This window comes from Haliotis rubra, unplaced genomic scaffold (assembly GCF_003918875.1).
Source record: "Haliotis rubra isolate DU_JTF1 unplaced genomic scaffold, ASM391887v1 Scf12, whole genome shotgun sequence".
In the NCBI taxonomy this organism is placed as follows: Eukaryota; Metazoa; Mollusca; class Gastropoda; order Lepetellida; family Haliotidae; genus Haliotis; species Haliotis rubra.
Genome location: NW_025765114.1, coordinates 3,699,558 through 3,714,443, shown reverse-complemented (window position 1 = coordinate 3,714,443; position 14,886 = coordinate 3,699,558). Strand labels below are relative to the sequence as shown.

General features: G+C 39.6%; 1 protein-coding gene across 1 annotated transcript in view; it reads left to right on the top strand.

The window, feature by feature from the left end:
• The window catches only part of LOC124262033 (membrane-bound transcription factor site-1 protease-like), a 41,419-nt gene extending 32,590 nt beyond the window's left edge, over positions 1-8,829 (top strand). Inside the window, exons 17-29 of the mRNA XM_046696458.1 lie at positions 163-345; positions 544-620; positions 1,087-1,182; positions 1,604-1,683; positions 1,945-1,980; positions 2,481-2,637; positions 3,460-3,540; positions 3,927-3,970; positions 4,402-4,479; positions 5,382-5,528; positions 5,862-5,984; positions 6,230-6,356; positions 6,753-8,829. Of these exons, the coding sequence (XP_046552414.1) occupies positions 163-345; positions 544-620; positions 1,087-1,182; positions 1,604-1,683; positions 1,945-1,980; positions 2,481-2,637; positions 3,460-3,540; positions 3,927-3,970; positions 4,402-4,479; positions 5,382-5,528; positions 5,862-5,984; positions 6,230-6,356; positions 6,753-7,074 (1,551 nt within the window). The 3' untranslated portion in view covers positions 7,075-8,829. The remainder of the gene's footprint in view (positions 1-162; positions 346-543; positions 621-1,086; positions 1,183-1,603; positions 1,684-1,944; positions 1,981-2,480; positions 2,638-3,459; positions 3,541-3,926; positions 3,971-4,401; positions 4,480-5,381; positions 5,529-5,861; positions 5,985-6,229; positions 6,357-6,752) is intronic.
• Positions 8,830-14,886: the final 6,057 nt, after the last annotated feature.

The following is a 14,886-nucleotide window of genomic DNA, read 5'->3' as shown; positions in this document are numbered from 1 at the left end:
GACCCAGTTTCTGTTCTCAGCCATAATATAGCTAAGATATTGTTGAAAGCATAGTAAAAGAAAACTCACCATCTGTACAATTATGAATGTGTAGAATGACCTGTGAGCATTTACTGGGAGGTGGTGATATACATGTTGTAAGAAGAGTTTGACTTATTGCAGCCGAAGTGGGAGCCGTATACGCCTCAGTTTGGCAGCCACATTGAAGTGGCATTCTCCTACTCACCTGTGTTGTGGCCATGGTCGGGGTTCCTGGCTGTGTCTGTAACTGTGTCTAAGAATGCTGCAACATGGGAAGGCATTGCTCAGGGGCAGATAACCCTTACAGTGGAATCTCCAGCAGAGGTATGATTCTATTCAAACATTATGTCTTATGATCGTTCTAAATAAATATGGTCAGCATATGGTACAAATCAAATATTGTTATTAACATTTCAGTGCAAATTTGGAAGAACCGATGATGTCATTGTGTGACAGAAATTAATCAACTACTGGCATATTGTTCATTGATAGTATGTGATCAGTTATATGTTATTTTCTCAGAGTGAAGAAAAAGATGTGAGGCAGTCAACGGTGAAACTACCGATCAGGGTGAAAATCATTCCCACCCCTCCACGAAGGTGAGTACTCGGCAGCACAAGTTTCGTGTAGCCTTAGAGAACTCAACATAGTTCTTTCTGCCAAGATCATATCATTATGGTTTAGTTTTGAATCCCAGACTACCACAATCAGTATTCATGGTTTGTTGCTCTATTTCCTTTGCTAGTTTCCCAGAACTGAGAGGTATCAGTAATCTGGTTCACCTTGGGTTACCTCCCTTGTTAAGCTGGCATCAATACACACAATAACTGTCCCATCAAATTGGTGCTTTGATGATGATTGGTTGTTGATGTCAAGCCAAGGAGATATTGCCATAGATATTGCTTGCTGAGTTGGTGACAAAAGGTTTTGAAATGGTAACTTTGCTTCAGAAGCAAACCAAAGGTGCTAAACAGATATAGATTTATTGTCATACAGCTGGAATGTTGCTTAGTGTGAACTGCACAACAAACAAACTAATCTATCTGACGTGTGTGTGTATTTCAGCAAACGTATCCTGTGGGATCAGTACCATAATCTCCGCTACCCTCCAGGATACTTCCCTCGAGACAATCTCAGGATGAAGAATGATCCACTTGACTGGTAATGCATCAACATGCATTCTTTGAAAATGTTTTCTCACTTTTTCACTTATCTGATGTGATTTGTCTTGTACAGTAGTTATTGGAAGTGCAGTATATACTGCTTTACCAAGTCCTATATAGTAACACTCCAAGTAGCAGTACTGGGACCACTTCACAAAGTGATAGTAGTGCTATGACCATCTTACGTCTATGTTGCAGTATGGGAGTTACGATCTTCTAAGATCGCTTTGTGCAAGTGTGCCTTACTGCCTTCTGAAGATGTGAAATATGCACGTTTGATAAACATGTTTTTCTGTTATGCTTTATTGTATTTTACTTCACTGTTCTCTGTTAGTGATATTCGGGATGCTGTATCTTCAGGGGTATGCCTCTGATGGTGTTTTATTTAATTCCAACTGATTTGTTTGATGTTTGTGCAGGAACGGGGACCACATTCACACCAACTTCAAGGACATGTACCAGCATCTGAGGAGCAGTGGCTACTTCGTAGAGGTTCTTGGTGAGGAGCAATCACAGCACAGCTAATTCCAGTTAGATCTGTATTAGATCTAAAGAAAATGACTTCATCCAGTATGATAGTATTTACATTTCCCCCAAATATGTAAGACAACAGTGTTTCAACTATTCATTTGTTATCAGTTTTAATTTTTTTATTGTTTATTTTTAAAACTATGTACTTTTCATTGACTGCAACTCTATGATTTTCAGTGACTACATCTTCGAAAAAATAACTGTCTTTCAAATTTTGCTTGCGTTTCAGGTTCACCATTCACATGTTTTGATGCTAGTCAGTATGGTGAGTCTATAGCATTATACAGATGTTGTGTTAGAATAGCACCTAAGTGAGGATGTTTCTAGACCCAGTATGTTTTCTGTTATCTAGTTTCATGTTGCCAGCAGTCAGGATTGTGTGACTGATAGTGTTTCTTGATAATTCTTCTAGAACTTTATAATATTTATTCTGGGGAGACGACTTCAACTGATTAATCCCAGGTGTTCCCTGTAAGAATATGTTTGTGTCATGGAATCAGGCCCTTCGGCTGCATGAAATGGGGATCAGGTGGCTAACATCTTTGCCAAGGGAAGAAGGTTTTCTAATAATTATCCTGGTGGTTTAGCAACAGTAAGCCACTTTTCAAGCAAGCCATTGTTGTTTGATTATTGTATCAGTCACTGTTCCACCTGGAAACGTTTATGTAACTTATTACACATAAACCACCATTCACTGTACCTTACCAATGTTCTACCCTACAAGAGAGAAAAGTTAAACCGGTGTATCCTTCATGTGCTTGCCAGGAACTCTGTTGATTGTTGATGCTGAGGAGGAGTATTTCCCTGAAGAGGTGACCAAGTTGAAGCGGGACATTGACCAGGGACTGTCAGTCATCGTGTTTGCTGACTGGTACAATGTCTCTGTCATGAAGAAGGTCAAATTCTACGATGAAAATACCAGGTATGTGTTTTCAGTAGCCAAAGATTCTCCATTTTGTTGAGGATGAAAGTAGAGTGGTGTGACTTTCTTTCCATGAATTCTGTTCCTGTAGATATTATGAAGCAGGTCAGGCTCCCAGCTCCCCATGTAAGGCATTAATGAAGATCAGTTGGATACATGGTGTGACCTGGATGATTGTCTGTAATTGTTCCCCACAGCAACGGGGGACTATGTATTGAGCAGCCTCCGTTCGTACATACGTACATTCTGATTCTTGTTAACGCAATATCGCATGAACTGTTGTACCCAATGTCTTCAAATTTGGTGACAGCCTACATTTGGGGATTATGCAGGGATTATGCAGACACACAGTCAAAGCACTTAGGTGATGTCCTGGACCATAACCTAGGTGACCTGGACCATATTTTCAGAAGGTCAAACCATGCAGAAAGTCGACCTAGGTCACCTGGACCATATTTTCAAGGTCACCATGACACTTTGACCACTTTTCAAACACTTGTTAACGTGATATCTCATGCACTGTTGTATCCAACGTCTTCAAATTTGGTGACAGTCTATTTTGGGGATTGCTCAGACACCGATCGATTTGGGTGACCTTGACCTTATTTTCAAAGTCACCACGACACTTTGACTGCATTTCAAACTCAAGATAACGCGATATATCATAAAATTTTGCACCCAATGGCAAACACTTGTTGTATCTTGAATCTCTGGTGTGGAGGTCATGCAGGAGATTTGGTGCTCAGAATACTGTAGTACTTAGTTGAAGGACCCCTTTGGATAGCCCACTGTTGACATAGGTTTGTATTTGTGATGTTACAGACAGTGGTGGATGCCAGACACTGGTGGTGCTAATATTCCAGCCATTAATGATCTGCTGTCACCCCTTGGAATGGCATTCAGGTAGGAGACATTGTGTGGCATAAGTGTATCCCAGTTGGTTGTATAAATTTGTATAACATTCAAACCCTTTGTCATTATGCTCTTTTGAACAAATGGATTTAAAATGTTTTGCTCTATAATATATGACAACTTTTGTCAATGTATTTGATGAATGATGGGCTTGTATATAGTAATTAGGCCAGGACTGTGAAAAAAGTCATAAAATATTATAAATTGATTGTCATAAAAGCTTTCAATCCTTTCCAAACGTCAACATAGAACTTATTGGTGGGTTTTGAGACACTATGACATATATTTAAGCTTTTTTAGTTGTTTTGTAAGTCTCAAGTTATGTCATGTCTGAGAAATGTTTGGTATTGATTCCTATATTTCTCTTCCTCCTCTAGTGATCAAGTGTATGAAGGAGACTATACAGTAGGAGATCATGACAGTGAGTAGATCAGAGAGTTATACTGGTGTTGACAGTGAAGGGAGATAACTCCAGCACTTGTACTTCAGTTTGTGATCTCACCAAGTCCAGTTTGACCTACTTTAGACTCCAGGTCAATCACACAAGGTCTTGATTCTGGTAACACGAGGTGACTTAATTATTTGGGTGATCAGAATTGACTGATGCTTGTCAATGCTCTCTGATGGCAAGGATTGCTGTTTACAGATTCAATTATTGGATTGTCTAGTTGAGACTCATTTGTTTACAAGCCGTCGTCATTTAGCTAAGATACTGCTGATTGGCATGAAGCAACACACATACACCTCAATATCAGTAACACATCAAGTTTCATTCAGATTGTGATTAGTTTTTTTCTTTTATAGGAATGTCTGCAATGTTCGTCATGAAAATGACGATGTTTCTGTTTCTAGTGTACTATGCATCTGGCACCAGTATAGCCAAATTTCCTGATGAAGGGGTTCTAGTGCTGCAGTCTTTGAAAAATCAAGGTAAGACTTACACATACACTTTTAACCCTTAAGTACTCACAAAAGTATGTTTATAAAGTCAACAGCATGTACTTGAGATTAATGTTCACATATGAATGGTCACTTAAGTTTTCTCAGATGTAGAATGTTGGAAGTAGTGGGTAGAATTGCTAAAATTGTGACTAACACCAAAACAGGTCTATTGGTCTGGTCCATCACTATTGTGCCACTTTCTGAAGGAAGGATCTCCTCTATCCTATATCAACATGATCAAAGTCTAGGTTCCACCCTTGTCATTTCAGGCCTATCATTATATTACATTTTGATCATCCCATCAGAGGTCATTTGCCAAATTCAACATTAGGTTCCCAAGATGTGGTCGCCACTGTGGCCGCAGTTATCACCTGTGGAATTTAAAAGTGAAATATGGCAGTAATGTGTATCTTTACAGTGGTAATCTGTCATTTTGTTAGTCTGCCAGGGACGAAATCTTGAAACGTTTTGTCATCTGATCTACCAGGTCGTCTGTTCTGTTTGGCACGTTGGTTATTCAAAATAAGAAGAGTGCCCTGATTGGGTATAGCTTTGTCTTCTCAAGTGACACAACTCATGTTCTTGTTGGGTGACTCCATGATGGAGCCTGGGGCGGTAGGGTAGCCTAATGGTTAAAGCGTCCACTCATCATGTTGAAGACTGGGGTTCGAATCCCCACATGGGCACAATGTGTGAAGCCCATTTCTGGTGTCCCCCACAATGATATTGCTGGAATATTGCTAAAAGCAGTGTAAAACCATACTCACTCACTCATGATAGACCCAATAAAAGTAGGCTTGGTTGGAGACTCGGGTTTTCTACTGGCTAGTGGACACTCTGGCCTGGGGAAAGTACTGTTAAAGTGATTATCCATGATGATGTGTTTGCAGGTTATGAGGTGTTGAAGGGAGACACCAAGATGACAGACAGTGTACCGGTGCTGGGGCTGCATCAGACAAAGACTCCAGCCGGGAGTGGAGGTCGGGTTGTGCTGTATGGAGACTCCAACTGCCTGGATACCAGCCACATGCAGAAAGGTGGGCAGAAATACTTTCACAGTGCAAGTCCATGACCAGATAATTTATACTACCATGACTCTAATGAAAACTTTTTGAATGCTTGTGGAAAAAATTGCAGAAAATTCGAAGATTTTTGGGGGAATATTTTCAATGTGGGCTATGATGTGTGTCGATCGCGTGACTGGTATGACCTCTAGTGGATGTCATCAGATTTGGGAAGACAGCTGTCATATTGGTTTGTCGAGTATACAACCCAGTGTGACATAGACAACGCATACCAGAAACACTGACTGATCTGGTCAGGGACTCCACTTCAGCAGGATGTTATATGTGTTTGTGTGTTTGTTTCAGACTGTTTCTGGATGTTGAGTGCTCTGTTGGAGTATACAGCCTACAACACCTTGCTGCCAATCTTCTCCAACCAGGAAAAGATCTCTCTGTCCATGGCGATTGATCTTCCAGAGAGAATGGAAGGTAGGTGACACTGTATTGACGTTCCATTCCATTTTCTCTATTTACAGATTCACAGGCATTGTGCCTATTTGTCCAATTGGGCTGAATGATCTTCGCGTGCTTTTCTCATGTATAAATTTAGTTGTATGTGGATTAGCATCTAAGCAGGATGTCGAGACTCTTGCTGGCTGGTACAGTGTGTCCTAATGTATTGATTGTACTTGCTATCTACTTTTCTCCCACTAAGCTGCTAAGTCTCTCCCCAGGAAATCATCTACATCGGTACTCAAAGGTGCTGGAGGGACATCTTGGTACTGCCCGTCATCGCCCCCTGCCGACATGTCCACATTTGGTGTGGGCTCCGCCTCATCCGCTCAATAAGTCCGCACCATCGTAAGTAAAACAGACCAGTAACCCATGATTGCATGCTCACCCACTCTATATATCAACACCATCGTAGGTACGGCAGACTAGTAACCCATGTGTTGTGTGCTCATCTGCTCTATATATCAACACCATCGTAGGTATGACAGACTAGTAACCCATGTGTTGTGTGCTCATCCCCTCTATATATCAACACCATCGTAGGTACTACAGACTAGTAACCCCTGTCCTATATGTCTTGAAGTAATGTAAATATATATGGTGACACCATCACTGGAATGTTTACCTTGAAAGGTCACATGCTTTACAACAATCTTCTTCAAAATCATCTTCAAGGAACTTATAATTAATGATTGTATGAGATTGCATGTCATAGTATCCATGAACCACTTCTGTCTGTTTCAGTAACCTGTATCAGCATCAGAAGCTGATGTTCATTGAGCTCGAGCCCCCTCTGCCCCCAGTGAAGGGGAAAGATAATCTACTGAACCCGATCGTGGGGATAAAAGACAAGCCCGGGTTTATAGCCGATCCCCAATATGGGGGGCCACATGTCGTACAGGACACATCAAATGTGTTTCCAGTATTAGCTTTTCTCAGCACTGGACTTGTTGTGCTTTTTTTGTTGAATCAATATTACCGAAGTCGGTCCCGGCCGAAACGGAAACGTCCTCGACCTCGCAAGCTGCAGCAGCTTATATACGGAGCTAAAGTGCCAGGAGTATGATGAAGTAAGGGGTGTGTCAAAAGCTTGCATAGAATGTTTTCATGGATGTTTTGGGAGGACAATCTCCTATAGCTATTTTGATGGAAAGGAGTCCAAGATATGTTCCCAAGTGAAATGCAAACATTTGACATGACCCCTTGTAGCCCTGAGCCAGAGGTTGATGTTGAAGCCATGTTGTTATTGTTGAATGAATCGACAGGAATATCAGAACCGTTGAACTATTTCTTTCTCACAGTGCTGAAGCAACAGACACTATTTGACAAATCAAACTATTTCTAAACCTCCCTGTTCCTTCCATGTTCTACTGCCATTACCTGTGTTCCCGGCTGCAAACTTACAACACTAACGTTTGATGATAAACGACCTCCTGTTTGGTGTGGACTGTTACACCTTGGGTTAGGAAGATCTGATTCACAAGAGATGTATGACAGGCAAGATGACATTTGTGTCGGGGGAAGATGACATTTGTGTTCTCAGAGAGACATACATTTTGGAGTTCTTTGGTAACATGGTGTGCTCTTGGCAATGTCCAGATCATGCTTTGAACATGTGGAGTGCATTTAGTAGTTTGGGCATTGCTTTATTTGATTCTGAGTGTGGTTTATAGTGTGGGTAAAATGATAGTGTGAAAGTTTCATGTACAAGACACTGAAGGAACAGAAAACTGGCTTCTCGGAGGAAATCACATGAATCCCCGCATTCATGCATTAGTGGTAGCAGTATTTTGAAAGGCTAATTTGGGGGTATATGAGAATTGTGGATCATCAGTACAGGATATGGTTGTGGGCAGTTCCTGTGGATTAGTTCCATGACCATCCATCAGATCATCATCATCATCTTCTTCATCATCTCTCATTGTCAAGAGAGAGGAGACCAGCGGATCACTGAGACTGATGATTTTAGAAGGAACGTCCAACGTGTGGAGGAAGTCGACCTACGTCATCAGAAGACATCTGAATCAGTAGAACATCAATGTTCCCAGTGACTGCTGTTTCCCATCAAAGGTCACATTTGCATTAACTAGAGTTCAGCTTGTATCACTGTAGGACTTTTATCAGTGTTAATACACAAAAGCATGTCATTTTCAGCAAAACTACAATCCTCAAACTCACAGGAACTTCACTAACGTGTTCAGACTCCACTTACAATTGTGGCGGTTAGATTGCCTGAGAGTCGGATATCAAACACATAATGTGTTTCCAAAGAAGAATAACTGGACTTTTAACATTGGAATTAACATGGGGAACCCCACTACCAGATTTATCTGAGGACTATCAACTTACCCATGTTTGTGTATGCAATAAGTATTGTATTTAATCATGTGCACAAGACATTTCTGACAAGGTATGAGGTGACAACAGTGTCACATCTATAAAAAATGTGATATCTTATTTATAGGTGTTGTGTGCGGCAACATATATTGTACATAGTCGACTAGAAAAACAGCCTTCATGTTCATGTGGTCGTGTGTTGTGGATGTTGTGGGGTATATGGTAACAGTTTAATACCTAGGTGAGATTAGGGCTTGCCATTTTAGTTTACAAATTTGATTGTGATTTCAGTTTGTACAGGGTCGTTCAACTGTTTTTAATGTTTCATTAACAAGGGAGGTGTAGATGATCTTGGAGAAAATGTCATGATGTGGTATTGAGGTACAAGAACTACTTAACTCAATGTAGGTAATATACTATTCACACTTTGCTAAGGATCAAATCATGCATTCAACAGAAAACTGATATGGGGTCAAATTTGGTTTAAATATCTAAGCTTATTGTAAGCATGGATCCTAGGTTTCAGTTTGTCATTTCGTCTTGTGGAACCCATACCTGCTATTAACAGGTGTTGTGTACTTGTCAATGACTCGTTCCATGATTTGCAAAATGGTTGATTGGTGCCATGAAAACAATTTCCATGTTTGCTCATGTATCAAGTGCATTAGGTTAGATTAAAGTGGCTGTTTGGCTAAAGAGGTTACCATATCATTATTTATCCAATTCAAATGGATACAATTTCAAATTATAGATCTACGTTTAAGTATAGTTGTGATTTTTTGTTATCCTTAGCAAAGTGTGAGTTGTATAGTTTCACTTATCAGGATACCTGTTAGTGTTCTTGTCAAATTTAATATAGTCCATATTGAGATATTATTTCTTTTACTAGGTTTTTAACTTGTTATTGATACCTTTTGGCCTAAACAAACATGGCTGCTAAATGTTTCTTACCTCTTGAACCAAATAATTCAGATTGGTGTGGACCGAAAAATGGCTTTTCTGTTAACATTTTATATGTTGGATCTTGAAATATTGGTTAATATTTTGCATGTGGTAGATATTTATTTGATGTCTTCAGTTTGGTTAGGTAACATTTGATGTGGTTAATGAAAGCTTATGACATGGAATTCATCTGTCATCTGTTCATCCATCAGTGTATTATCACTGAACTTATAGAAACTGAATGTCATCTTTACGGAAAATGTTCTCCATATTGTAAGGATTAATCTGGGTTACTGATGAATAAATATAACTATCAATTTAGGTCACTTGATACATCTTTTCCTTTGGAACCTGCTCTATAATGTCAATAACAAGCTAAAGATGTGTGTATCCCCCATGTACTGTGTCATGACCTTGCTGTATCATTTCACCATTCATTGGTATGAGTATCACGAGACCCTTTTCTACAGTGAACGTCTCCTGGAGGGGATCATCTTGGTCCTGGGGGGAATCATCTTGGCCTTAGGGCGATCATCTTGGCACTAGGCACAAGGGGGGATCATCTTGGCCCTAGGGGTAATCATCTAGGTCCTAGGCCCTTAGGGGGACCATCTTGGCCCTTGGGGGGATCAACTTGGCCCAGTGGGGAATCATCTTGGCACTAGCCCCTACAGGAGATAATCTTGGCCCTTGTGGGGGATCATCTTGGCCCTTGGGGAATCATCTTGACCCTAGGCCCTTGGGGGATCATCTTGGCCCTTGGGGAATCATCTTGACCCTAGGCCTTGGGGGGTCATCTTGGCCCTTGGGGAATCATCTTGACCCTAGGCCCTTGGGAGGATCATCTTGGCCCTTGGGAATCATCTTGGCCCTAGGCCCTAGGGGGGATCATCTTGACTCTGTGTGCTGTGTGAATATTGGGAACATGTTCATTACATATTTATATAAATAACATGCACAACTGAAGGTAGTTTCATGATTTTTGCAATAATTTATTTTTTCCAATGTGGTGAATATTTTATTCTGACATGACTGACGAAGATTTCCTAATTAACCTTGTTGAACGTCTTGGACTTGAATAGCACAGCGGTAACTGACTTTCCTTGTTGGGATATTTTGACCTGGTTGTTTCCATTAGGCCAGAATCGAGATTGGCCAGTGGTATGTTTGGCCAGACACGCTCTTTTCTTGTTTACTGTATGGGTGTTCTATATTAACAAAATAACCAATGTTATGTTATCATTGAAATTTGGTTTGTTTTCTATCTTTCTTTACATTTTTGTTATAACTTTTATTTTAAGGAGTATTTTAGAGATTAATCCCAGCATGACAACAAGTTACGTCAGCATCTTGGAATATTGTCATCTTTTGAGAAAAAAACGAGGAAAAACTTCAGGTCTGACTGACGTCATTCAAAATGTTAATTTGTTAGAGCTATATTAATGTTGAAGGGTTTATTTTTCTAAGGATTTTCTCTGAGAAAATGCCTTGAATCTTTCCTAGTTATGTTGATAATTTAGCTGCAAGTATTTTAAGATGTATTGAGTTGGCTTTGGTATCGTATTTAAGAAATGTAAAGGTCAAAATAAACACAATACTTAAAAGACATTTGTAAATTTGAGAATTGAGGCTATTGGTTATATTGTCATGCTTTTAACCATCTGTGTGCGTCCTGTACCTCTTTACAAAACACCGATGTAATATATATATTTGTGTGACTGAATTAACATGATTTATGAATGGATACCCAGTTTGCAAGTAGCAGATTTTCTTCCTGAAGACACCATTTAATATTCTGAGGGCGTCATGGGAAGTATGATTGAGGCAGATATTTTTCAGTTAAATTTTCAGATCATATAATTTCTACCTACGAAAGGAATTTGATCCTTTTTCACAACACAGTTTAACAGGACATCCAGCAAACATTTCTAAATAAATGAATAAATCCTGTACATAATAATTTATTCATTGTTTGGGAGGTACAAAATATTTTTCCAGGTGCCACCAGTTCTCCATCCTTGATAATCTCATGGGTATACTATCCGATATATCTCCACTAGTATCCTGGATGCATCTACGTCTGGGCCCGATAATTTTATTACCTCCCTTTGCTGGCTTTTTATCTAATCAGGTGTCTATTCTGGGAAGCTGAGCATACCAATCACATGGCTTCTATCATAAAATTCACTTTCGCTTCTTTTATCTAACCGATTAAACTTGGCAACACAATTGTTGCAGAGGTACTCTGGAAGAGGTAGAAGGAGTTCTTGCACATAATTTTTTAAGGTTTCAGACCTGTCAATTTGTCTGTGTGATTTTGTCCCTAAATCTGAGTCGCACAGCGAGCAAACCTTCATGGCTGCGGGCTCTACCTTTGTTGACACCGGCAAGCTTGGTTGTAACGGCTTATCTGATTGGCTACTGTGAGAAGGCATTAGCCAGCAAAGGGATGTAATAACATTATCGAGCCGAGCCATAGATGCATCCAGGGTACTAGTGGAGATTTATCAGAACGTATACCCTAGAGATTATTGAGGATGCCAGTTCTGTATGATAAGCATTTTTGTTTGAGTCAGAGTAAAATTCATTCAAACAACACAAGGCAACAAAAAATAAATTACATTTGCTTCGGAATCAGTTTCTGAGAAAACGTTTTACATTTTCAGTCCTGAAATGTCATTTGGAAAAATTGAATGTTTTTTTATGCCCCTGATCTCAACGAAAACTTGAGAGAAACAAAATCATGAGACTCTATACCTGTTGCCAAATTCTACTGTGCTGCTTTAATATGACACTACTACAATATTATTTATTTGCTTATGAGAATCTTTTCTTCATGTATGATAAGAGTTATTATTAAAGCATGGAATATAATACAAAGCAAATAACCAAATTTTTAAGAGTGATGAATTATGATTATGTCTTTCTCTGATTTAAGACCATGCTTGTGTAGTTCTCTGAAGATTCCATGTCCATTCTAGGTGTAGGCTTTCTATATCCCATTCTAGTTTCATTCTGCATTTTACTAATTTTTTATAAAATGTATACAAATTTGTGACCCGCTTTTGGGGGCATATTTTAAGTTTCAAAGTAATTTATTGTCTTTACAACATTATTTACATTTTTATGAAACATAATAATGATAATTATTCTATTTGACAATAGGAAATTGTCATTTGGGTATGATTTGAAATTTGAAATGATGAATGATATTATTTAGATATACACAAGGCACAAAACGAACGAAACAGTCTCTTTCAGGACAAGCTATAATGTAATAGATGAGTATGTTTAACTCTCTGCAAAAAGACAATCAGTTATTGTCAAATGTGATGCTCAATTACCACTGTGTTTACATTTACTTTGGCATTTTAAATATTTTCAACAAGATATGCACTACTCAAGCAAAAGTACTTGTCAAGGATCATACAGAATGATCTTTATGAGTTACTTTTGCCTTGGAGTGTTAGTTTCATCTTATTTAAAATATTTAGAATGAGTGTACTGCCCTAGTTTTGAGGTTTTAAGATGCATGTCTTCATCTTTAATCAAATTCTAAATGTCAAATTCAAATTCTGTTGAGCAATGTTTTTCAGTTTTTTACTCATGTTTTGATGAGGTGTGTTTACTTTCATATTGAGAAAACTGCAGTTTAAAAGGGTAAGACATAGTGTGAGTTTCTTGTTTAAACTAGATTGAAACTATCACCATTATGTCCTGGTTAGTTGTGATGAGAGGTTTGTTGTGTACATATAAGGTAGAACAGTCAGTGAAGCTATATTGTACATATCAGTATTTTTATTAGTAATGTTCAGTTAATGGTACACACTTCTTTTGCCTCAGTAATGAAGGATGCAGGCACTCACTTATGATACATTGCATTGAGTTAATGGGGCATTAAAAGGAATAGGTCCTCATCACTTGCATCAGGAATGGCAAGGTTACTAGAATGTTTGATCTGCAGTAAACTATACATAATGATTAAGTAACGCCAAACTGCCGAGTGACCATATAAGGTGAATGAGTATGTTGACAAAATTGTATTATGTATGAAGTCCATTTGAACAAATGAACATGTGAGAATGTTTATACCAACGGTCAAAATAAATTGTATCAGCTGAAGTTGTTGTATTCTCTCTAATTCATCATGGTGTGAAACACTGATGTTCACACTGTCCACCAGGATCTGATTGTGTGAGACACTGATGTTCACACTGTCCACCAGGATATGTTTGTGTGAGACACTGAGGATCTATTTGTGTGAGACACTGATGTTCACATTGTCCACAAGGATTTGATGGTGTGAGACACTGATGTTCACACTGTCCACCAGGATATGTTTGTGTGAGACACTGATGTTCACATTGTCCACCAGGATCTGATTGTGTGAGACACTGATGTTCACACTGTCCACCAGGATCTGATTGTGTGAGACACTGATGTTCACATTGTCCACAAGGATTTGATGGTGTGAGACACTGATGTTCACACTGTCCACCAAGGTCTGATTGTGTGACACTGATGTTCACACTGTCCACCAGCATCGGATTGTGTGGGACACTGATGTTCACACTGTCCACCAGGATCTGACTGTGTGAGACACTGATGTTCACACTGTCCACCAGGATCTGACTTTGTGTGAGACACTGATGTTCACACTGTCCACCAGGATCTGTTTGTGTGAGACACTGATGTTCAACATTGTCCACCACAGCATCTGATTCTTTGAGACACTGATGTTCACATTGTCCACCAGGATCTGATTGTGTGAGACACTGATGTTCACATTGTCCACCAGGATCTGACTGTGTGAGACACTGATGTTCACATTGTCCACCAGCATTGATTCTCTGAGACAATTGATGTCACACGACAGGATCTGATTGTGTGAGACACTGATGTTCACATTGTCCACCAGGATCTGATTGTGTGAGACACTGATGTTCACACTGTCCACCAGGATCTGTTTGTGTGAGACACTGATGTTCACATTGTCCACCAGGATCTGATTGTGTGAGACACTGATGTTCACACTGTCCACCAGGATCTGATGGTGTGAGACACTGATGTCCACACTGTCCACCACGATCTCACTATGTGAGACACTGATGTTCACACTCTCCCCCAAGGTCTGATTATGTTGAGTTCACACTCTTAGGCAGGACCACTGTGATAAAGCTACGAGTAGCGCGATTCTCTCAACCTATGGACGGTAAGCTGGGATTCGAAGCCACGTTCAACGGAACAATGCACAGCAAGTATCAGCTCCAATCCCCACGACAATCCTGGGTAGAACAGACAGTTGAGGTGAGTGAGTGAGGTTAGTTTTACGCCTCACTCAGCAATATTCCAGCTATATAATCGAGTCTGGATCAGACAATCCAGTGATCAACACCATGAGCATCGATCTGCGCAATTGGGAACCGATGACATGTGTGAACCAAGTCAGCAAGCCTGACCACCCGATCCCGTTAGTCGCCTCTTACGACAAGCATGAGTTGCTGAAGACCAATATTGTAACTCGAGACAGGTGAGGATACATAAGTTTATCATTTTGATCTTTTGTTTTAGAAGAAATGAAAGAAGAAGGTTGGCTCAT